The 24,648-nt window shown below is 39.6% G+C and overlaps 1 protein-coding gene across 1 annotated transcript; it reads right to left on the reverse strand.

Moving 5' to 3' along the window:
* Positions 1–1,215: 1,215 nt before the first annotated feature.
* LOC115431518 (von Willebrand factor A domain-containing protein 5A-like) lies at positions 1,216–21,581 on the reverse strand. The gene is made up of 21 exons (XM_030151927.1): positions 21,492–21,581; positions 21,024–21,106; positions 20,475–20,677; positions 19,937–20,159; positions 14,249–14,415; positions 14,046–14,160; positions 13,252–13,415; positions 13,065–13,153; positions 12,814–12,958; positions 12,529–12,608; positions 11,664–11,778; positions 11,404–11,562; positions 11,179–11,282; positions 10,341–10,549; positions 10,061–10,132; positions 4,447–4,542; positions 3,799–3,840; positions 2,857–2,907; positions 2,380–2,555; positions 2,078–2,201; positions 1,216–1,645 (listed from the first exon to the last, which is right to left on the reverse strand). The coding sequence occupies exons 2-21, from the start codon at positions 21,064–21,066 to the stop codon at positions 1,566–1,568; spliced, it is 2,457 nt and encodes an 818-aa protein (XP_030007787.1). The 5' UTR covers positions 21,067–21,106; positions 21,492–21,581; the 3' UTR covers positions 1,216–1,565.
* Positions 21,582–24,648: the final 3,067 nt, after the last annotated feature.

Raw genomic sequence — 24,648 nt, forward strand, 5'->3', positions numbered from 1 at the left:
ATCTTCTGGTTAATGCCTTATTATGTGTGTTATCAGAGCAGAGCTTGGCAGACACAGTGTGAACCACTTTGAGTGGTAACCACTGTTTTCTGTTTGTACCACAGTTCTATTACAGTAAAACGTTAAAATGGTAAATTGTCTATCTCCTTATTACTACAGTACAATTGCAGAATGAATGAACTTATAAAGTTTGCACCACTCATGTAAGTAGCCTACCCAGCAAACACCAACCTCTCGCAAAAAAAATGTAAGTTTTCAAAGTAATAAATGCAGTCCTTTCAGTGGTCAACCCCACTAACCAAAAGTATAACACACACAACAATACATACAGCAGTGACACAACGGTTGTGGGTGATTTATTTTGAGATTTACCATGCAGTAATGCACCCACTAAGGTCTGTCCCACAGAGGAATATGAGAACTATTCAGGCTTACAGGGGTTGGAGAAAATAATGGAAACACCTAACATTGTGGCATCATAGAAGGTGTTTCCATTATTTTGTCCAACCCCTGTACATGAACCAGACATCAGTGTTAGTGCCTCAAGCTTTAATTTTGGTACTTCCTGTTACCAGCAATGTCAAATTGCATATTAGCGAAATATTTACTGGCACCCGAGAGATTTAGATTTAACATTTATACTTTATATTTACATTTAGAGTTAATATTGAGATTTAGCATTTAGATTTTACATTTAGATCTAATATTTAACATTTACGTGTGACATGTAATATTTACATTTAACTATTTCATATATTTTTCCAAGATGACAAATATTATTGTTAATGTCCTAAGAGGTGACCTGAAAAAAAATAACTTTTTTAAACATAGTTTAAGCTAAATGTGACAAAATATTATTATTTTTAGCATGAACCACTTTACAAATGGCAGCTCATATGTTGGCACCCCTGGTAGAATTAGTAATAGTAGTAAGAGTGTGAATTTATGTTGCGATTTCTCCTATTGGAATAAATTTATGCCAGCTTGTTTAAGCAGATGATACATTTCAGTTAGTTTGTGCTTTAAGCTGAACATCATCTGATAGAAATTGACCAAATCTGACCTATTTAACTCTATGCAAATGCAGTACTGCAACAAGTATTGCCTTTATTATACACTTCTACATCTAACACTATCAATAACTGAGCTTTGGTCAAATTAAAAGGCACACCATCGCCATCTAGTGACAAAGAAAAGAAATGCACACTTTCTGAATGGACTGGATGTAGGTTTATTGAATGTGTTGTCCTGTAATGTTCCTGTAGTTATGTTATAGATTTGTAGAGATATGGACATAGTGGTGCAAAGAGTTGTTTACTTTGATCAGATTTTTGGTACATCTTATAAGCATTTAGTTTTAAACTCCATAAGTGATTGAAATAAGAAACAGATATTCATAGAAACAGGAGGAAGCATCAAATGAAAAAATAAAACATTAAAGAGGATATTTCAATAGTTATGGCACATAACATGGCAGCAAATACTGTAAACACAAGTACACACTGCAGGACATTGAACATTTGTCACTGTGTACAACCCTACAGAGAAACTGGTTTAAAGAAGGTTCAGAGCCCCAGGGCGTCTTTCTGCACCTTACAACCCAACAGCGCATTGGCAGCATCCACACACTCTGGAACACACGATACTGTGAAAAAAAACAAAAACACAGTAACATTTATAATAGAAGGTAAGAAAAGTACTCACTTTAGTCATCACACAACATAAACTAGAAAAGCACTCAGAGAGCGCAGACCTCCGCCAAGGCAGATCAGTGCCCCCCCCCCCCCCGATTACCACCAAAATTTAATCATTTGTTCCTTGTGCCAGTATCAACATTTCCTGAAATTTTCATCCAAATCCGTCCATAACTTTTTGAGTTATCGTGCACACAAACAGACAGACAGACAGACAGACAAATCAACATCGGCAAAAACATAACCTCCTTGGCGGAGGTGATAAGATAAGATAAAAGATAAGATAAGATAAGATACACAGTGTAGAAGACAGGCTGAACATTTAAGAGTAAAACAGGAAATATAAGAGTATTTCGAAGAGTGTTATTTCTAATGTGTGTTACCATTCTGTGAGCGGAGCCATGACACGGCCTTCATAGCCAAAAGCTCCCACTCGTCCTTAGCATCCACCTGAAAACCATGAAGCCAGATCAGAGCCAGGATGGTGGCCCACACTTCATTGTTCACCTAAAAAACAAACCGGTGAAAGACAAAGATAAATGTTGTAGAAAATGTTACGTTGGACCAGAAAACCCCACAGTGGGCGAGGCCATCCCAACATCAGTCAATGAAACTGTGTGATACTGAAATCTGAGTTTTCTGGTAACATATTGAAGTTTATGTTGCTGTTGTGACCGTAACTCACCGATGCAGGTTTTTTCTTTTCCATATCATCACTCGTCTTTGACAGCGCATCGGCCAGAGCAGGCTGTAGTTCCCAGCATCCAGAGGCCTGCTGCAGAGAAACCACCTGCAGAAAAGGGTCTCTGGGACGCTTGGCTGACACAAGGTCCACATTTACTTTCGGCATGTCCAACGTCACTGAAAAGAAAATATAAACAAATACATTTTGTTGTTGTTATGCACTGGAGCATTTATTTGTATCCTTTTTTGATGTCCATGTTGTTGTCACTGCTGGATAAGACAAAGAACATGGATCTGGAAGCGTAGTGGTGTATGAACATGCTAATATTATTCCACTGACGACATTAACGGGCTGATGTTGAAGCAGTTCTCATTTTGCAACAACTTCATCCTTTCTTTGTTAGTTCTGAGACCTCTTGATTATAACCCAGGTACAAAACAGCCTTTATAAATATATATGTACTATCCAAGGACTCACCTGATAAACTTTGGAGACCACAAGACCTGTGTGACATGCGTGACATACTACCTGAAAACAAAAAACACCCCAAAAAACAACAAGGGTTTATTCAACATGTCCAGTGGTTAAACAGGAGGTGGGATAACCAAAAGATATACATGACATTAAAATTTACATTATAACTTTGATATGTTACATTTGAATTAAATGATTATTGTTTTTGTTATTTAATTTCACCAGTCAGACAAATGTAGGTGACAGCTTCTGAAACAGCTGAATTCTGCCGACTGGATTGTGGAGATGTCTTCTATTACAGAGGATGTAATGACTCCAGATTAAGTTGCTGTTCAGCTGCTGGTTAACAAAACATCAACATATCTGGGCTTGGTACTCAAGCAGCCGCTACACACAGTTAAACATTCACTGGTGCAACAACACACCAGGCTCATGCACAAAAGCATCATCTCTGACATTCCTCTGTACATCTGCAACACACTGACAAAAGCCAAACCAAATAAAAGACAGTACATTTTTCCTGCATCAGTTCTCAGACGCTTTTCAACCCTAAACTGGCTGAACATTAATGATCCAGGTAATGATCCTCTGCCCCTTTTGGCAGTGAGGGCTGCACCTATTCCCCTGCTGTTTTCCAATATCACTGTCCCCTCAGCTCATCTGTGCTAACAGCTCATATCTGCCCCCATGACCATGCACTGACCCCAGAACTCCTGAAAAATGTGGATCAGTTTTGCTGTCCAAATTTGAAACACCAAACCCAATTTGATCTTGAAAAAGAAAGTCAAAGTTGACATCCAAAAAACTTATTCGAGAGCTACTCATGCTGCACAAATTTACCAAATATGAAGGTGAAGGGTAGTCACATTAGCACTGATGGACAGACAGAAAGGTGTACATGTGGTTTATTGTGTTGGTCAGTAGCCTTTTTAAATATCGACTTACAACTGGAGAGCGTGGAATCATAAGACTTGGCCACCTTAGCACCTGCAAACAAAACAAAAAAACAAGGGTTTATTCAACATATCCAGTGGTTGAAACAAAGAAGGGATAATCAACAGCTTCTGAAACATCTGAATTCCACATCTGCAAAACACTGACAAAAGCCAAACCAAATAAAACAAACACAGCATCTTTTTCCTACATCAGCTCTCAGACACTGTTCAACCCTAAACTGACTGAACATTAATGATCCAGGTTCCAGATATAGGAAGATACAGAGATAGAAAACAGATGTGGAGTGTTCCATTTTTTTGTGCTTTCAAACAGCACAGTAGTGTGTCACTGGTACTGGACAATGCAATGAAAAATAAGATCATGCAAAAGCAACAAAAGTAAATCTCAGCAACATGAACAAAACTTATGGAACTCAATCAATGCACTAGCCCAACAGTTTGAAACCAATACATCAAATCCTTTTCATAACCAAAAAAAGACTGCTTGATTGATTGATTTTTCATTACACACCAATAATGGTGCAATTCAATGTGCTCTAAAAAAAACAAAAAAACAAAACCTGAGTGTACTCACATGTGTTCAAGAAGAGAACAAATATTTGAATTGGAAAAAAAGAAGTATTTAAATGAGACATACTGCATTCACGACTGGAGCCACCAACAGGTCCCGAAAGTCCCTTGGATTTATGACCTTGAAATGCCCCGAAGAAAAAACCTTTGGATTTTTTTTTACCTGTCAAAAAAAACAGCACTGTAGCAAAAACTCCATACACTCAATGTGCCATTTAAAAGTCCCTTATAGATCCAAAACTATTTTCTCAAACATGACTTAAAATAAAGACAAAATCAAGCTTGTAGAATATTTACTTATGAGAGTACAGTCTGTTACTCTTATTCTTTTAGCCCAGTGTACAGATTAGTGCACACAGTCCACTGAGCCACTGTTCTCTACAGACATCACAACTAGAGATCGACCGATATGGGTTTTTCAGGGCCGATACCGATACCGATTATAGTAGCTAGAGGAGGCTGATAACCGATATTTGGAGCCGATATTCATTTGCAGTAACAGTGTAAAAATTGGCATGAAAAATTTTGAATTATGCAAACACTGAACTTCATTTAAATGCCTAAAGCATGTTTATTTAATCAAATAAATAGAAAATAATAGCTCCAGAAGTGCATGGATTTCCTAGACTCAGAAGCATGTCTTATAAAGTTGAATAAAAGCTTAAATAAATAGCTCCCTTAAATTTTCCACAGTAAATAAAGTAAAATTTAAATATAACTATAATGACTTATCTTTGTTTTAAGTTCAAACACAACAAAAATACAGGGAGATTGTTGTAAACTCTTGGGCCACATGCTGACATCTGCTCAACTCATCATGCTTCATTTATTACAGCATTTGGGAAGCCTTAAGTTAATTTCATTATTAAATTTTATATTTTACCATGCAATAGCAGGGACCCTGTCATTCAAAACTATGCTGCTACATTGTTAATGATTAATATGACAAAAGCTACATAAAAAAGTATAAGTGTCTATGAGTGCAGTTAAACTCCTGACAGAACCCAAACAGCCTTTAGGGCTTTAATGAGCACACACAGGATTTAAAATGTTCCACCATGTTCAGATAAATCACCTCTGAATTTGACTCTGTCTCATCTTCACTTTAATTTTCAGATCATAGGACTAGAAAGCTCACAGTAACATTAGTAGTTGTGAGTTGTAGAGTTCTTCATGTGACTTTAACGCAGACACACACTATTACATTACATACCAACACAGTCTCATCCCAAATAGTCAGAAATCGATGCATGCGGTCAGAGCCCCATAGCAGCACTATTTGACGCGGGGGGTGTGTACCCTTCCGCGTCGAAATCCGATGCGGAAGGAGTACGCACCGCGGAGAGGCGAAGTTTTCTCGTGTGAGAAGCTCCGGAGAGAAAACACGTGTCAAAGGTAAACGCAGAAAACTCTTCTGAAACTGTACTAAACATCCCTGTGCTCTACATCTGATAACTACTACTAATGTTTCAGACGAACGTCAGAGCAGAGTAAACATTAGCGGCAGCTCTGCTATCTCAGATTACCTCCTGACATGTGTGTGAATTAGACTGCTGATAATATGGAGACGGAAACAGAGAGAGAGAGAGAACATGTATGTAGAACACAGTCTCATCCCAAATCAGTCCCAGTCTGTGTGTGAGGACAGCTTCCGCGTCAACCAGTCAGAGGGCGCAGAGTGGATAGTGCAGGAGAGAGAGAGAGAGAGAGAGAGAGAGAGAGAGAGAGAGAGAGAGAGAGAGAGAGAGAGAGAGAGAGAGAGAGAGAGAGAGAGAGAGAGAGAGAGAGAGAGAGAGAGAGAGAGAGAGAGAGAGAGAGAGAGAGAGAGAGAGAGAGAGAGAGAGAGAGAGAGAGAGAGAGAGAGAGAGAGAGAGAGAGAGAGAGAGAGAGAGAGAGAGAGAGAGAGAGAGAGAGGCGCGGCTGCATCTGAGCCCAAATAACCCAGTTTTAAATTGATTTCTTAATATCGGCCCGTCGGATTAAAAAAAGGCCGATACCGATATACGTCAAATTCCCAAATATCGGCGCCGATAATCGGCCCGGCCGATAATCGGTCGACCTCTAATCACAACACTCCAACTCCACCAGTTATATTTGTCCAGTTAAAAGAATATGTCACAGTGCACAACATTACTTTGTCTTCTTCACAGTATTTCACTAGTGTTGTCATACTTGTCTTAATACCACATCTACCTTTTCAAAATGTGTAATAGACTTTTGTTCTGCCTTGATAAAAATGCATTTAGTCACCACTTTTTCTGAAGTTCACAAATACCATAGTTAAAATTCAGTCTGCAAAATTTTGTACAATTCAGGGCTCGTGACTGCGACTGAATTACGGTCGCATGCGCCTGAGAATTTCGGTAGTGCGACTGTTTTTGAGATTACGATCGCACGGTGCGCCAATAAAAAAATGAGCGAAAATTAATACGTGCGCCTAGAATAATGGCTGCAGAAGTGACTCGTCAGCTGAAAATAAACAAGCTCCACGCCCCGCTGACTGAAGCGGAAAATCTAGTCCCCGCCCCCTCGCGTGCGCAGGCGGCATAAACAAAGGGATCAAATAACTCCACCGACGTTTGAAACAATCTCCCGCCAAACCCAGTTAGTAGCGCTGGCGTTGTTCCAAGTATTTTCCCATGACGTAATGTATCCTGCAAGTCAGATGATCATGTTGCGCGAATCAACTTGCTACACGATCAGCTGACCGTAACCAGCGAATCGAGGGGCTAATGAATAAACAACAAGCGGTATCCAGACGTGTACATGATTCGTCAAAAGTTTCTGCGAGCCTGTGGGCGTTGTTTGTGTAAACAGGGAAGATGAAGCGCTCTATTTCGGATTATTTTTTGATGGCTTCTGTTTCAAAAGAGCGAGAGCGCCCGGAGCCACCGAAGAGCCCAGAAACCCGTGATGAACCGCACCAGAGCGATGTGGAAGATGGCGAGTCCAGCACGGATTGTGCGCCAACGCCACAGTGACTAAGGGCCATTAGGCCATGAAATAAAAAAGTTGGTTGTTGCAAATAATGGTGTGATTCGTCTTTCTTCTCCAAGAACCAACTAAAGTATATACCACACATTGACAATTGTTTTGCACCTGTGTCAATGTAAGCTTTTTCTTTCATACTCTATTCAAATACTTTATTCTAGGTTGTTAACATTGCTTAAATACATATAGGAATATTACTTGGTATGGCCAAGAGTTTTGCTTGTTCTCCAAATTTTTTATATAATAGTGGTGCGCCTAGATTTTAGCCTGTGCTCCTAACTTTTTAGGGTTAGGAGCACAGTGCTCCTAGGTCAAAAAGTTAATTTTGAGCCCTGCAATTACAGCAAAAGTTGGAGACAACAAGATAATCTGTTCAAAACTATTCAACCCAAACAAAATGTAGATCAGTGCTCAAGAAAATGTGTTGCATTCACCAGACAAATTAAACAAAAAGTACCTAAAAAAACCGCCTGAAATAAGACCAAAATTGAATGCTGCAATGACCCCTCTGCCCCTTTGGGCAGTGAGGGCTGCACCTATACCCCTGTTAATTTCCAGTATCACAGTCCCCTCACCTCATCTGTGCTAACAGCTCATATCTGCCCCAATGAGCATGCATTGACCCCGAAAGAACCGAAAAATGTGGGTCAATATTGCCATCCAAATTTGAAACATCAAACCCAATTTGATCTTGAAAAAGAAAGTCAAAGTAGACATCCAAACAACTAATCTGAGAGCTACTCATGCTGCACAAATTTACCAAACATGAAGGTGGAGGGCAGTCACATTAGCACTGATGGACAGACAGACAGGTGTACAGATGGATGCCAGTGGCTGAAGGGTAAAATGTGATTCAAATTTGTATTATAATGTACATTAGGGGCAGCATGGTGCAGTGGTTAACACCATCACCTCAGGGTAAGAAAGGGTATTTGGGATTTCTGGGAACAAATCTGTAAAAACACTTTTTCCATGACTACTAACACCAACCTACAGCTAATACAATATAAAACCATTCATAGAACTCACATCACTCAAAATAAAATGTTTAAAATGGGACTGGCCGATTCAGATATCTGTTCACATTGCACATCAGGGAGCACAGATAACTACCTTTACACCATCTGGCTATGCCCACCAGTACACACCCTTTGGATTAAGGTCACTGAAACACTATCCACCATCCTGAGTTCCAGAATCCCAGCATCAGCACCACTCTGTCTTCTTGGCGATATATCCAATATACACCTCCCACCCAGATTCAAAAACTCAGTACTTATTTCTCTAGCTGTCACCAAAAAAGTAATCCTACAAAACTGGAAATCCAAGAATACATGTCATATCACTCACTGGACTAACCTCATGACTGAATATATATCAATGGAAAAAAATAGTGCTCTTCAGAAGAAGCATATGTCAACCTTTGAGAACAACTGGAACCCATTCATAACTTTCTTAAAGCAAACATAACCGAAAACTGCATATATCATCAGAACACAACACATACCCCCTTGCCCCTTTAACCCCCCCCAACACCCACTTTCTATCTCAGCATTTAACCTCCACACCTCACCCCCACTCATCATTAACATTAATATACACACACACACACCACACTTACAACAATGCAATACATCTGATCGACAGTAACATCAATAAGAGTGACCACTTACTTTGTCTGTCCATTTATCTTGTCTTATGTCTGTCCTGTGTCACTGTCCCGTCTTATGTTTGTCCCATCCTACTGTCTTGTCTGATGTCTACTCAGTCCCACTGTCTTGTCTTATGTCTGTTTTGTCCCACTGTCTTGTCTTATGTTCGTTCTGTCCCACTGTCGTGTGTCAATCTGCCACTTTGTCAAGCCTTGTCCTTGTGCACTTTTGTTTATATGAATCCCTCCCTCTATGTACATGTATACAAGCAAGGAATGCTGGTCAATGGGAGTATAATCTTGAAATTGTTACTGGTCACTTGTTAAGTATAAACTGTGATAAATAATAAAGTTGTCCCCTGAAGAGGGGGGGTGGTGGCGGGTCAAAAAAAAAAAAGAAAAAAAAAAAGTGATTCAAATTTATATTATAATGTCCATTAGGGGCAGCATGGTGCAGTGGTTAACACCATCACCTCAGAGTAAGAAGGTCTGAACCCAGCAACGGCCACCTGGAGCCTTTCTGTGTGGAGTTTACATGTTCATCTTGTGCCTGTGGTGTCTTTACTGGTACCCCGACTCTCTCACCTCAATATAAAGAGCATAACATGAGAGTGACTGGCTATTCGTGTAAATGTGGTGCCTCTTTGTGGAACTGGCAACACACCACCTTCTCCTGATGATAGCTGGGACATCCCTGTGACACTCCCAAAGATCAGGGGGGCTTGGAAAATGAATGGATTTACATAAATATACAGTAAGCCAAATATAGATATAACTTTTCCACATTTTGTCACATTTACAACCACCAACCTAAATGTCTATTATTGGAATTTTATGTGATTGACAAACATAAAGTCGCACATAATTTTGAAGTGGAAGGAAAATAATACATGGTGTTCAATGTCTGACAAATAAGAATCTGAAAGGTAGACAGAACACTTTAGAGTTACAGAAATTAACCCACGCTGATGTACTGTAGTCAGTGTGTATATACTGTGTTTATAGAAATAAAAGAGGATCCATTAAAATTGTTACTTACAGTCCATTGTGGGAGGACCTCCAGCCCAACCCATCTTCATTTTACGCATTGGCATACTGCAGGTCCTCATCACTTTAGGATAAATACAGAAACTGGTCAGGACACAATATGACACAAACAAACATACATGCAGTGAAAGCATAAAGGAAATGGTTTTTATCATCATTAGATTAATTTCTGGTGATTTTGCAGAGTGATAAATTTTCTCTATAATGTCATTAATTATCAGCTACATTATCCTTGAAGCTGTGGATAGCACACAAATCTTGGAGACACTTACTGGGTAGGGGAATATTTCTACGCAACAGCGGCCCCTGAATCGGCTGGTCATTACTTTTGTTGACCGCAATAAATGCAGTGAAGGAACTGCTCACTCCTGATTGGACACTGACTTCCACAATCTTCTGTTTCACTGCTTCATCTTGCTTCTTCTCCTCCATCTCCATGGAGCGAATCAGAGTTCGTGCACCCAGCCTGTGGGCTGTTAAACTACAAAGAGGAGGATGAACAAAAAGTAAAAATACTATAAAACATTCATATAAAATGGCTAATTTCAGTTCAATTATACAGTTCTATCAAAGCTATCAAATGTCACAACTGAGTGGACACAATGAGTATCATAAAAAAAAACAAAAAACTCTTCACTCACATCTTAGAGGTATTTTAATTTAACACTAAGTGGCCAGGCTTGGTTTTATGATGTGTGTTCACATAAATATGTGCAAAGGGCTGGACAAATTCTAATTTACACATGAATTCAATGAACAATATCCAATGAGAAATGCAATATTTCAGTTGAATCAAAATGATAAATAATGGGCAAAATTTTGTGAATTAATTGTGTTTTTTGGTTAAGGTCAAAAACATGTATTGTTAATTCAAAACATTCAAAACATGTTTCATGCCTTTTGGGAGCCTGTGTCTTAGACTGGTTGTAAGTTTCAGATCTAAGCAGGCCTTAACACTCGTCCAGTGGACCACTTGGATACAGATCCAGTGGGGTTTATTGTACTATTTGTAGTTTTGATTGTGAGACTCAAAATGGGCTTCAACCCTTTATCCATCGGATTCAGCTGCAGACAATTCACAACTGTGTTGTGTGACCAGAGCCAATTTACCCAGTGTCCTCTGCAGGTTTAAGACTGAAGCGGAGCTTGTTCTCAGAGGGATGACCTGCCAGGCTGTACTTCACCGTCACACAGCCCTCGTCTGACTTTGAACTCTAAAAAAGCAGAGCATACAAAACAATTGTAGATACTGTATGTGCTACTTCCACTGTTAAAATAAAATGTAGATATAAATAAGTAGGATCAGATCATGTCACTATGAGATGCTGTTCATACCTGTCCAGTGAGCTGACCATAAAGCAGTGACCTTTGACCCTGGAAAATCGTTCTAATGGGTGGAGAGAGAACAGTAACTGACACTCCCTTTGGCAAATCCCATGTGACTGACGTGTCGGCCACGGCTGGCTGCAAAGCGAATCGCAGTGACTGCATCACCTAATGAGTAAAAATATTTATTAAAAAGCTGAAAAAAGTATTTAATTATTTACATTTGAAATCCTGTTTACTTGACTATATCAAGTCTGCAATTATCCTACTTTTGGTTGCATCCTTTCACTTCCTGTGATAAACTGAGGATGACCTCCTCCTTCTTTGGCCAAACCATTGATCAGAGCAGAGCTGGCTCCTTGTCCAATCCCAAAAGAGAAACATCTGCAACAGCATCATTTCATTTTAAAAAACACACTAAGACACTTTCTACAACTGTGAACTGGACAGACTAACTCTTTATTTACCATACTTTCTGGACTACAAGCCGCTATTTTTTTCTCATTTTGAACCCTGCAGCTTATACAACGATGCAGCTTGAGTATATATTTATACGGGCTAATGGCCTCCAGGGAGCGCTTTAGCAGGAAGCGCAAAAGTGAGACAGACAGGTGGAAGAGGTGATGAAGAGGAGAAGTTTTAGTCTTAACTTTTAACAATCATTTTGCGTGTCATGCACAAACCCTCATCAAGGAAAACACATGCAGAAATGCATATTTTGCAGCTTTTAAGTTAAAAGCAATCGATGTATCTGTCTAAGAAGGAAATAGAGCTGCAGCATGGAAGTGCCATTGAGCAACAACGGAGGAGAGACGTAGAAGGAGTGTGACAGTGCCTTTGAGGCTGTTCAACTCCGACACTGAAGAAGATGACTGCAGTGGTTTCAATGAGCAGAAGGAAGATGAAGATAGAGATCAATGACTTTTCTGGGTTTTTTAACCAGCCTGTTCTGCCGTTTTACTGCCGTGTTACAGGCACTGTTTGGAAAAAAGCAGTGAAGGTGTGGAAATAAATATTTCAATAATCTTTCTGTTTACCATCTTTCTGTATATATATCTCATGCCACAATGTGGACACCTGCGGCTTATATTCCAGTGCGCCTTATAGCCCGGAAAGTACGGTATTCTTTTTTACCTGTGGGAACTTGAATTATTCTTCACCAGATTTGTAACTTCTTTGGTGTTTCCCACCTCTCCATCAGTGAAGACAAAGAGCTGTGGAGAAAAGTTCATGTCACTAGAAGTTACATAATATGCAGCATGAGCAAAGAGTTGTCCATGTAATACTGAGGGATGTACAGTACAGTAGGTTTGGAAGAAAAGTGGATTTAAAAGTAAAGTACATGGAGGGTCGTATTACATGTGTTGTACAACATGTGTAACGTGTGTGTGTGTGTGTGTGTGTGTGTGTGTGTATTACTTGTCGAGGCTGATTGGGAATGCAGGCTTGTTTATAAATGTGTTTTAGCGGCTGAAGAATCTCTGTTCCTTCAAGATCAGCCTCCATCTTCTCAACTTTCTTCAGAGCCTCTTTCATCGTCTTCTTGTTGTACTTTACACTTTTACTGTCATGAAAAAAGCAAAAAAACAAAAAATGAACACTGAGAAACACACATGTTGTACATGTAATATAGAAACAGCAAAGACAGTGGGCAAGTGAGAGTGATTTACGGGAAGATGTGTTCATAAGAGGATCCAAAACTGTAGATGTTGAAATAGCAGCCCATTGGTAAACTCTTCAGCAGGAGCAGTAGGGTGTCCTTAGAAGATCAGAGAAAAGACTGTGAAGACCACTGAGTGTTCACCACATTGTACATTATTATATAAATGAAAACCAGAATTTAAGTAGACTTCATACTCTGGCACTTGCAATGCGAGTCACACCATGATTCATGCTTCCCATACTTCCAGATCGATCCAGTAAAAACACAAACTCTCCATGTGAGGCAAGTGAAGACACCACATCCTGTGGGAACTCAGGGTACAGACTCAGCATCACCACTGGATCACCCATCAGAGTGCCTGAAAGACAAGAGGGAGGCAGAGGAATGAAAGATAATTTCACATTTAACATTTAACCCATAAAAACCCAAACAGCCACCAGCGACAAAAAGCATCTACTGATATAAACTGTTCAATACGTGTTGATCCACTAGTCCTATCAATACATATAAATAATCGGTGTAAAATACAGTTGGCCATCGTTTCATGGTCATCAGATATGACCCATGTGGACGTGAAAAGGCTCCACAGTGAACGTAGACACAGTGTCATCTTCTACAACATTGATTCACTAGTAAAACCCAAGGAGTTGGATCAATGACAGTGGATGGACACACTTGGTTTATGTTCAGTTAATGATATATTTGACTGAAAAAGTCACTTTTCCTTCAGTTTTCTCCGTTTCTGGTTTAATTACGTTTGAATTTATTCTGAGCTTTTATGAAAATCTACACGATCTGTGAATTATATTTAGGAAAACACAGGATTTTCACTGAAAAAAAATGTAAAATACAGATGATAATATTACAATAAATGGTGATAAATCCCTTAAGAAAGATTAAATCTGGAGAAAAATTCATTTGGGAACAGTCACAAAAGTAGCACTGGCTCTTTATGGGTTAACTCGACGTGTTCCACTTCCATACTCACCAGACTTGGCAGAAGCCTGTCCTGCCTCCACCACAGCAGAGGGCTGGTGACTGTCTTTGTAATAAATCAGCACTTCAACATCCCTGTCAAACTTGTGTCCTGCAGCCAGTTTCACCTGCAGTTCACAAAACACACATATAAATACAATCAAAGTGAGGAACACATTAACTCAGCAGACTGAACAAACACTGATGCTCTTTTACCGTGGCCTGGGTCTGCTCTGGGTTCAGGTACTCCAGAGGGTCCAGGGAACAGTTGGACTCCACTTTAGAGATCGGCCGAGGTGAGCGCACCCGAGCACAAAAAGACAGACTGTAGGGAACGATGAAGGCTGGAACAGATGTCACCTGGACGCTGCCACCTTCACTTCCTGTAAACATAATTTACTATGAATAAAGTGGAATTATATCCTGAACAGTGGCAGCTGCTTGTCCATCAGAGAGGGGAAGCTCATTGTCGGCTTACATCAAAAACAAATTGTCAAGTTATTTAAACATAAATTCGTCCCTCCGTTCCTTTTTAAGAAAATGTTCAGTGACAATTATTGTACCAAGTAGGCGTCTTTTCCAGGGACTTGACTAGTGTCCTCTCAATGTCCAGCAGAGCTAGGCTGTTTAGACGGCCTTGGCCCATTGTGTTGCGGGTGTAGGACTTAAGCCTTTTTAAACAAGAGAAGCTCCTTTCACTCCGACTGAGCCAACAGTATGATTGATTTAACTATCTACTACAAAACGATATGAAACTCCAACAACAAATGATTAAATTATGTAACTGAAACAAGAAAACCCTGAAATTATGTTAAATTGAAACAAGGAAATCCAATGAGTGTGTTTTACAGTGCAAGAAATGAACAAGTAATTTCATAGTGGTTTCTCTCTCCATTTCACAGCAGAATGTGTGACGGTATTAAACTGAACTCTGTCAAGTGAAGGAATAGATCTGAAAATAGCTGTCAATCAAATGGGATTCAGCCTTTCGACTGATCCTCCAATCAGCACGTGGGATTTTGGCGTCCAGCACGGCCGAGCTCTGCCCACAGCTCTATTCACCCCCAGAGATGCCCGGTGTCCGGGGGCGGGACAACATTGTGGCATTTATCCAATTACTGTCCAGTTTTGAGGTAATGAAAAAAACTGTTCCACTCAGTCCCATTGAAGTGCATGGACGCTGAGTGTCTACGGGCAAATGCATTGACCACAGATCGTGTGAGAAAACAGCGCAACAGGAATGTATGAGAAGTGAACAACATCGAGTCTGTTGGTTTGTGATAAAGCTGATTCTGAATGAACTCATCTTTGAGATGAACGTGTTCTAACACATTTGTAGTCAATGAAATGTCAACACAGCCTAACATATTTGACTATTTAATTTTCGTAATTTTAGGGGAAGCCGGCCAGGCTTGCCTTGCAGTCTGCACGCTGCCACCTTAACTTCCTGTAAACATAATTTACTATGCCTAAAGTGGAATTATATCCTGAAGTATATCAAATGCACTGTCTTGAAGTTCTACTGATAGGGTTCTATCAAACAAATAACAAAAGAAACAGTTTAATTACATTGTGTGGTAGTGTGGGATCTTTGAATTTGTTGTTGTTGACATCACAGCTAATGGTGATCTATGATGTGACTAAGACATGAATCATGTTTAGTAATGTAACTTTATATTATATTTCATGGTATATTTTCATATTATGTAATGTCCTTCTTGTGAAATATTCAGACATAATGATAGCTAATGTAAGATTAAAATGAAATGAGTCAATGTGCAGCTACTGACAGTAAGTTTGCAGAAACCACTTGTCGCACATCACAGTAAACCTAGTACAGTATCAAAATGTATCAATAAATTAGTTCTCTATTGAATTACTGTTATACAATATGCAGTATGGCCGATAAACTGTTGCATTACTCTTATTTACTCCATTGTATAACAGTGTTTGCAAAGTCATCTCTGTTAAAGCTATACCGTCTTATGTGGCATTTTTACACTTTTCTTCTGTCATCTTAAAATGCTCCTAATAAGCGTGTCAAACCAAAATGTAAAAGAAATCCAACAGGTTTTGAAACTTAAAAATGTTTAATTCTCATATATTTCTGATAAAAGTCTGACCAATTATGTTATTCGAACCGAATAACATAATTGGCCGAGCCTGGCTGAGCCTCCTGTCAGTCATCCGTTACCGCTGTCTGTCCTGCATCAGATACAGGCGTCTCTGAATCTGACGTTCCACTCGTGCTGCTCCTCCTGTCACTGACGGCAGTTTCCTGTGTAGGGATATGAATGGATAGGACTCAAATGCACATGTTGAAGGGAAAAAACTGATTTAACAGAAACAACAACCAAGGGGAACAAACAGAACAACCTGACTGCAGCAGTCAGAGTCCGATGAATGAAGGATGGAGATACAGTCTGGGAGTCGGGTGTACTTGACTCCACAGACAGGTCTGCACAAAGCTCAGTTTTTATGACCGCAGAACTCCGCGTACATACATGGACTTTGTGTCGCACTATGTAGGATGATGTAGGATGATAAATGGACCGTGTAACCTCAAATGTCTACGGACAATGCGCAGACTCCGCGCCGCTATGGGACAGTCTACAGAGCAGAGCCTTTATTGTAGGCGATCAGGTGCAGTGAACACAATGATCCAGCGCTGCACAGACCAGACCCTTAAATACAGGGTGTCCTAATGATAAAGGAGTCCAGGAGGTGGATGATGTTATGTCTGATTACTGAGGGAGGGGTCCGCGGCCACACCAGAGTGGACTGGACCTCCGCTTCCAGGGGAGGGGTGTGTCAGAGCTCAGGCACCGGGAAGCAGGCGGGGCTTTGGAGGGAGGCGGGATGTTCATGTTCAAATTTTTACTAAGTGCTGTGCAACATGCCAGATTGGTAGGTATAGCTTCAATCTTTAATCACAAGCACAACACAGTGTCAGTATGTTAAATTACTTGGGCATAGAAAAAGTCAGTGTGCCCAGCCGAGGGGGTGATATCAACCGCTTGTTACTCCAACGGGAGGCTTTTTGGATTTATACTTTAGATACACTTAACCCCAAAGGCTTCAATGAAGAATTTGATCTCAGACCATTTTTATAGACTCTTCACAATTTCTCATACGTTCCTAAAATTAATTTTCACATAGACCACTTCACTCCAGCGTATGTAGTATATATATATCCTCACTCCAACACTTAGATGTCTATTTGGATGTATCTCAACGTTGCCCAACATTAAATTTTTTTCTTTAATTTTTTCTTTCGTTTTTGCTTTTGTAAATCTGTTCTTGTATTTTTGTTAATAAGAACTGTGCATACATGCTGTGGTGTTCGTCACCACATTCAGATGGACAGTATAACTACATGGACCTGTTGAAATTTGATTAATATCTGTTTACAAATATGAGTGCAAAGCAGTTTGATCACCAAAAATTATGTATATTTGTACACATTTGAAACACTTTATGATTTATGATTGATTGTATGTATGACAAGGTTTAATAAGTTATTTTCTGCTCTTCTAAGATGACGTATATTGCATGTCACATGCTATTGTGGTCGGACACTGCATATAAAACACCTGTGTATTTTGTATTTGTGGATACTTGTAAATGTTTGACTCTTGATCATTTATAATTGATCATATGTTTGAAAAGTTTTAGTAGACTTTTTTCTGTTATTCCAAAAATGATGTATAACGCGGGTCATGTGTTGTGATTAGAAGCTGCATATAAAACACCTGTGTAAGGTTGTCTGTCCTCAGTCTGATGAAGGGCCTTGGCCCGAAACGTCACTAAATAAATGGTTTGGGAGCTCACAGGTTGTGCGGACCTTCCTTTATTTTTTCATAGCTTTAATCTGACCATTCAAATAAATAAAATTATCAATTGTTTCAACTGACACACTGTTAGAAACAATGTTAATAGTGTAAAAACACAAATGAAAAAAATATTTTAAAAAGGCCTAGTCATTTTCTGGTTTATTTTAATGTGTAAGTGTCCTATATTCCACATTTAAGCAGTAGTGAAAGAGCAGATGAAGGAGAATGAATACACCAAATATTTAACAGCAACTGTTGAAACTAAAAGCTCCTGTCCTGATAGTCGTGAGGTTAATGGTGAGCCATAACATGCACTATATTTTTAATACCCTTCTTTCAGTACACATGCTTTGTAGACATGATAGACCTTGGAATATCATGACATTGAAATGTTAATTAACTACTGTTAAATACAAGCAAGTAATTAGAATTGAATTTTCTTTATTTACTGGCAGTAACATCAGCCTAATAGTACTGAACTGAACACTGGAAAACAACAATGACAAATTGAAAATACTTAGCTGCCTTTTTAGGCTTCTGAAGAAAAGTTGTGCAGATTTGACATGAATAACTGTGCCTACCATCATTAAACATTCTCATTCTCTCAGTACTTTGACAAAGTCTTTCCAATTCAAGTGTCTCTTGTCGCCATAATTTGTCCTGTTCAAACTGTAAAGTTAACAATTCTTTCTGTTGCTCAAATGTTAAACCAGCTGTGTGTGTAGCTGCTGCCAAAGACCCCAAACTAGACCCCGGCTGGGCCTCACACATCCCCTTCTCTGCAACACCACTTGATCAAGTGAAGATGACAAAATTACATTCCGAAGCTCATCTTTGCACACTTTCTCTGCCACAGTAATACCAAAATGGTTGGCAATAGCAACCAACTCATCTTTTTTACAGGCCTTTAAGAACGCCACCAAAGGCGCATCAAAAAGCCCAGGCAAAGAATCCATACTTACAAGTTGACCACACAACAAGCACAGTGTTCACTGTCAGATATGCACAAAGGGCAAACAATAACCCCCAGAGAATTCCCCCCTATCTGCCTAACCAAGACTGACTAAAACTCAACCCTAGACTTCATGCCGTTCTGCAGTGGGTGTATTAAACAACTACACCAGTGGGACTGCAAAGCGACCTGCATGCAGGCCACCCCACAAACCCCCACGGATATGACCCCGAGATAGCTGACCGAAGCCAACTAACACTAACTGCTCCCCACAACACTACAAAAACTGACACAACCTAAAGAGGATGTGTCCTACAGCCTCACAGAGAAATCTCTGTTATGCAGATCAACAGCGATGCTTAGCTTTTGTATGGAACACAAAAACCCAGCACTGGATCACAAACACTGTTGGAGAACAAAATGGTGCATCCCTTACAAGCCAGCAACACACCAAAACAAGAACAAAGACCAACTCAGCCGGACCAATTTATCTAATCAGTGTGAGAGAGTGAGGCTATCACACTCACACACAGCTACACAGCCAATATACAATCTAAATGTATAGATGAGCCCCAATGTTATGCCCTGGCGCAAAGAAGGGGAACACACCATAAATGAAGCTGAACACAAGAATGCTTTCTTAAATCAAGTTAAGCCAAATTAAACCAAATTAGAAAAAAGACAAACTAAAGTATTTTACAGAATATAAATGAGCCGTCAGTAGTGTAGGTTGGCATGGGTGAACGTGTGCTGATGTAAGCGCTGAAAAGCACAGAACAAAACAAAACATTAAAGCAAAATAACTAAACCAAGGACTGGAGAACCAAGGACCTGTGAGGGCAGCAAGCAGAGAGAGAGTGAGATCTGCAGGCAGACTTTAAGGGCAGGAACTCTGGGTGTCACAGGTGTTCCTGATTTCCCCATCAGGTGCCTGTTGGAGGACAAGAACTGGAATAACGCACAGCACCCCCAAGAGGACCCCAGGGGCCATAACAGAGTCAAATCTCATTGGATGTTTTAAACAACAATAGAGAGTTTTATCATGATGAACAACAACAGCCCTGCAGTAAATCATCAGATGTGTGGTGCACTGATGTAAGTGTTGACTGGATTTTCTACCTTGAGGCTGGTATCGAGGATTGAGCACAGCAGGCAGACAAAACCTCAGGCCGTCGTCTGCCTGCACAGCCAGCTCAATGACATACTCCAGCCTGATGGAGGCGCTCTCTCCTGGAGGCAGACTGCCCACACTCAGAGAGAAGATATCTGGAGTTTGGTCGCTCTCCTCCAATAAGAAGGCCTGCTGACCGGAGCTCAGCGCATCATCGTACTCCTCACGAGCCTGGGTAGAGATGACACATGTGAACAACATCAGATGTGTTCATAGTATCAGGATTTCCCCTTCTATTCTGAATCTAAGTGTTTTTGTTTGTTTGTTTGTTATTTTGCTTTGATTTCAATTTTTCTGTCATTTATGGTTAAAATAGGACTATGAATTATTTTCCTCACATTTTAGGTACATTTCCAATGAGATAGTAAGTGTGGATAGTGACTTTATTGTGGTACAATATTTAGTTTTGTTTTTTTTTAAATAAGTCAATCAGTTCAAGTTATTGTTTATTGTTTGGAATGTTTGAATTCTTTTTATTTGACTCACTTTCTGCTTTTCCTTCACCTCTGCTACAACCAGTGTCTGTCCAATCTTTGCACTGAAATGACAGACGGCAGCTTCATCGGGCATAGGGAAGACAAACACAGCCTCGATTGGTTTGTCCTCCTTGTTGTCGTACTGCAGCGTGGAGGCCACTGTAGCCACATGATCCCTCACCTCCAGGTCCACCTCGATGCTCTTCAGAGGAACTGACAGAGGAACAGAGGGAAAAACAATGAACACAGACTGACAGAGATGGTTCACTGGTAAAGTTCTGTTAATAAGATGATGTCTGGGTATGTTTTTTTTTCTCTTTTATACATTAATGTGCTTCTTGAATATTGAAAAAAGAAACGAGCAATAACAACATCATTTTTATTTTGATTACTGATTGTGATTACTTCCACAAGCATTTTTTTATTATTAATTATATTATTGTTTTGAACTTTTTATTCATCATGTTTTTTTTGTTTGTTTGTTAATTCTTCAATATGGATTTTACAAAGGAGGAGGCATTTTTACAGTGATTTAACTGACTGTTTTCTGACTCTGTACCTGGTTGCTTTTCAGCAGTGATCAGCCCACAGCAGTTCTCCATTGTGTCTATTCAACAGGTAGAATAACACTGTAAACAATCACTGTAAAAAGGATAAAGGAAAAGCACATTAAAAAAACATATTAAAAAAATAATAATAATAATAACGGTTCATATTTTTACATGAAATGAATGTATATTTTACTTTTCTATGATGAACCTTCTGTCTTTAAGTCTTTCTGCTGCAAGTGCAATATCGTTGGGATTTAGTTTTTAAATAAACAAAAATACTCGTTCGTGCTCAGAACGTGGTGAAGGCATGTAAATAACATAAATGGTGCAAAACAAGCGCATAAATGTGGTTTTAAGTGGTCTGGATGAAACTTAAAGTCAACGTCTGTAAACACTACATTAACGTTGATCTATGAACAGATATTGACACTAAACACAAAGTATCAGGTTCTAAAAATGATGCGTCATCTTCCTACCTCTGCGAAGTAATGTCTGGATTCAGTTAGTGTCCTCACAGTCCAAAGACAGAGGATTGTTTAGAAGTGCGCAGCGTACAACAGTCACACCCACCTCTGATCCATTCCATTTGTGATCGTGACCGGCTATCGAAGCCTGTTCATAATTCACAGTGTCCCAGCAGACCGGGAACGCACCACAAAAAACCGGCTGAACCTAAAATAGGACTGTTGTAGTGGTCAGATTTTTATGGTATGTGGACAGAGGGGAACAGTCCTCTGACTGGGGGAACCAGAATCACAGATGTGGGCTGCAGATTCAGATGAGCTAAAAGGGAAATCATCATCAGTCAGTTTTGTTTAGAACTGGAAAAATGACAAAAGATTTCAGAGAGTGGGAAGAAACTGCAGGTTAGGATCGAACTTCATTCATCACTGTATCTGAAATCAGGCTATTATTATGCGAAACTGACATCCATCCATTTATTTATTTATTTAATTTGCACATCATAAAAGAGCAAGAGAAAAATTAAAACCAACAACAACAACAACAACATTCAAACAACTAACATCATTGTGCAGGCGAGGATAGAAGCAAAAAAAGGCTTTTGTCAGGCATCATCAAATGGCGGACCTCGGTCCAATCGCTGATAAATTCACGACAATAGATCATTTTCATAAAGTATGTTTTTCGACGGTGGTGGTTATAGACAGCAGGAGCTGCTATTCCAGTTAATAAGAACATAGCTCCGCCCAGATGAGCCAATCAAATGGCTTGTTTACCCTTTGCGGCGCGCGCATCAGAGCAGAGAGGAAGAGCCAGTGATGACAGCAGAGGTTTTACTGGCATTTTTACCTCCTACTGGCTGTCTGCACAGTCGCTAGCTGAGTAAAATCTGTCACTATTGTACCCAACCCCAAGAAACAGTCGGTTGGCAGTCTGAATGATTAGACCTGTGGCTCTTACTTCAATTGTGATGAAGTGCTTGGAAAGGCTGGTGCTACAGCACATCAAATCTGTTTTGCCTCCCAGCCTTGATAAGCACCAATTCACAGACAGAGCCAACCAGTGGTGGCTGAGGGGAAGCGCATTGTCAGCTTACATAAAAAAAATAAAAATAAAAAAAAAAGTCAAGTTATTTAAACATAAATTCGGCCCTCCGTTCCTTTTTTAAGAAAATGGTCGTATCTCACCAAGTAAACAAGAAAACATTGAAATGAAGTTAAATTGAAACAAGGAAGTGCAATGAGTGTGTTTTATTTACAGTGCAAGACATGAAAAAGTAATTTCACAGTGGTTCTCTCTCGATTTCACAGCAGAATGTGCGACGGTATTAAACTGAACTCTGTCAGTGAAGGAGTAGATCTGAAAATAGCTGTCAATCAAACGGGATTCAGCCTTTCGACTGATCCTCCAATCAGCACGTGGAATCCTAGCATCCAGCCCAGCCGAGCTCCGCCCACAGCTCCATTCACCCCCAGAGATGCTCGGCGTCCGGGGGCGGGACAACATCGTGGCATATATCCAATTAACGTCCAGTTTTGAGGCAATGAAAAAAACTGTTCCACTCAGTCCCATTGAAATGCATGGACGCTGAGCATCTACAGACAAATGCACTGAGCAGAGATCATATGAGAAAACAGTGTAACAGGAATGTATGAGAAGTGAACAACATCGAGTCCGTTGATTTGTGATAAAGCTGATTCTGAACGAACTCGTCCTCGAGATGAACGTGTTCTGACACATTTGTAGTCAATGAAATGTCAACACAACTGTACATATTTAACCATTTACTTTTCATAATTTTAGGGGAAGCCGGGCTTCCCTTGCAGTCGATGAGAAATTGCCACTGGAGCCAACAGGTCCACAGGTGATGCCATCAACACAGCCCTTCACACAGTGTGTAAACATCTGGAACAACCTGGCACTTATGCAAGGATGTTGTTTGTGGACTTCAGTTCTGCTTTTAATCCACTCATTCCAAGCAGACTGTTGTCCTAACTGCACAGTCTGGGTATTGGTGAGCACACCTGCAGATGGATCGGAGATTTTCTCACCAACCGTCTGCAGTCAGTCAGGATGGGGCACTGTAAAAAATGACTGTAGAATTAACACCATGAAGTTGTAAAATTGCAACATAAAAAAACTGTGACAATACAATGCAGAGTTGTTAATTTGAAAAGATTTTTGTGTTAACGATTGAATCAAATATAGCTGTAGTTTTTACAGGAAGAGTATGTGAACAAAACCAGATTTGTATGTAGAAATGATGTGTTTCTATTGTTTTTAGAAAATAAAACTGTAAATTGAAAAACAATGTAGTGCCGTTTAAATTGCAAGACCACAATGTTGAAATAACGGCATATTTGCTTTTTTATATATCTATATCTATATATATCTATATATATACAGGGTGGGGAAGCAAATTTTACAATATTTTGAGGCAGGGATTGAAAGACAGTGTATGACAAATTAGTTTTTTGAAAGTCATGGGAATGTATTTGCCACAAGAAAATTTACATAATAGAAAATGTTTTTATTCTGTGTCCTCCTTCTTTCTCAATAACTGCCTTCACACGCTTCCTGAAACTTGCACAAGTGTTCCTCAAATATTTGGGTGACAACTTCTCCCATTCTTCTTTAATAGTATCTTCCAGACTTTCTCGTAATAGTTTTGCTCATATTCATTCTCTTCTTTCCATTATAAACAGTCTTTATGGACACTCCAACTATTTTTGAAATCTCCTTTGGTGTGACGAGTGCATTCAGCAAATCACACACTCTTTGACGTTTGCTTTCCTGATTACTCATATGGGCAAAAGTTTCTGAAAAGGTATGGATAATAGTGTTAGGTATGATTATGACATCACTATATGTTTGGTTTCAAAACAACTGACGTAGTGATATACAGGGTATCTATCTATCTATCTATCTATCTATCTATCTATCTATCTATCTATCTATCTATCTATATATATAAGTTATAAAAAAGTAAACATTTAACAATGTAACATTTTCAACTTGTAGATTAATGGGTTGGTAGAGTTGGTAGAGCAGCTTGTCCATTAACCAAAGGGTTGGTGGTTCGAATCCTGGCTCCAACTGTCCATATTTTAAAGTGTCCATGGATGACACTGAACCTTAAATTGCTCCCAGTTGGACCTGGTGGCTTTGGAA

This window comes from Sphaeramia orbicularis, chromosome 13 (genome assembly GCF_902148855.1).
Source record: "Sphaeramia orbicularis chromosome 13, fSphaOr1.1, whole genome shotgun sequence".
Taxonomy (NCBI): domain Eukaryota; kingdom Metazoa; phylum Chordata; class Actinopteri; order Kurtiformes; family Apogonidae; genus Sphaeramia; species Sphaeramia orbicularis.

Coding starts and splice junctions, on each gene's coding strand:
- LOC115431518 (XM_030151927.1), bottom strand. CDS start 21,066: ATGGAGAACTGCTGTGGGCTGATCACTGCTGAAAAGCAACCAG. Junction 20,160..20,474: donor AGGTGAAGGAAAAGCAGAAA/GTGAGTCAAATA, acceptor ATCTCTACCCAG/GCTCGTGAGGAGTACGATGA. Junction 14,416..19,936: donor TCCTCGATACCAGCCTCAAG/GTAGAAAATCCA, acceptor TTATGTTTACAG/GAAGTGAAGGTGGCAGCGTC.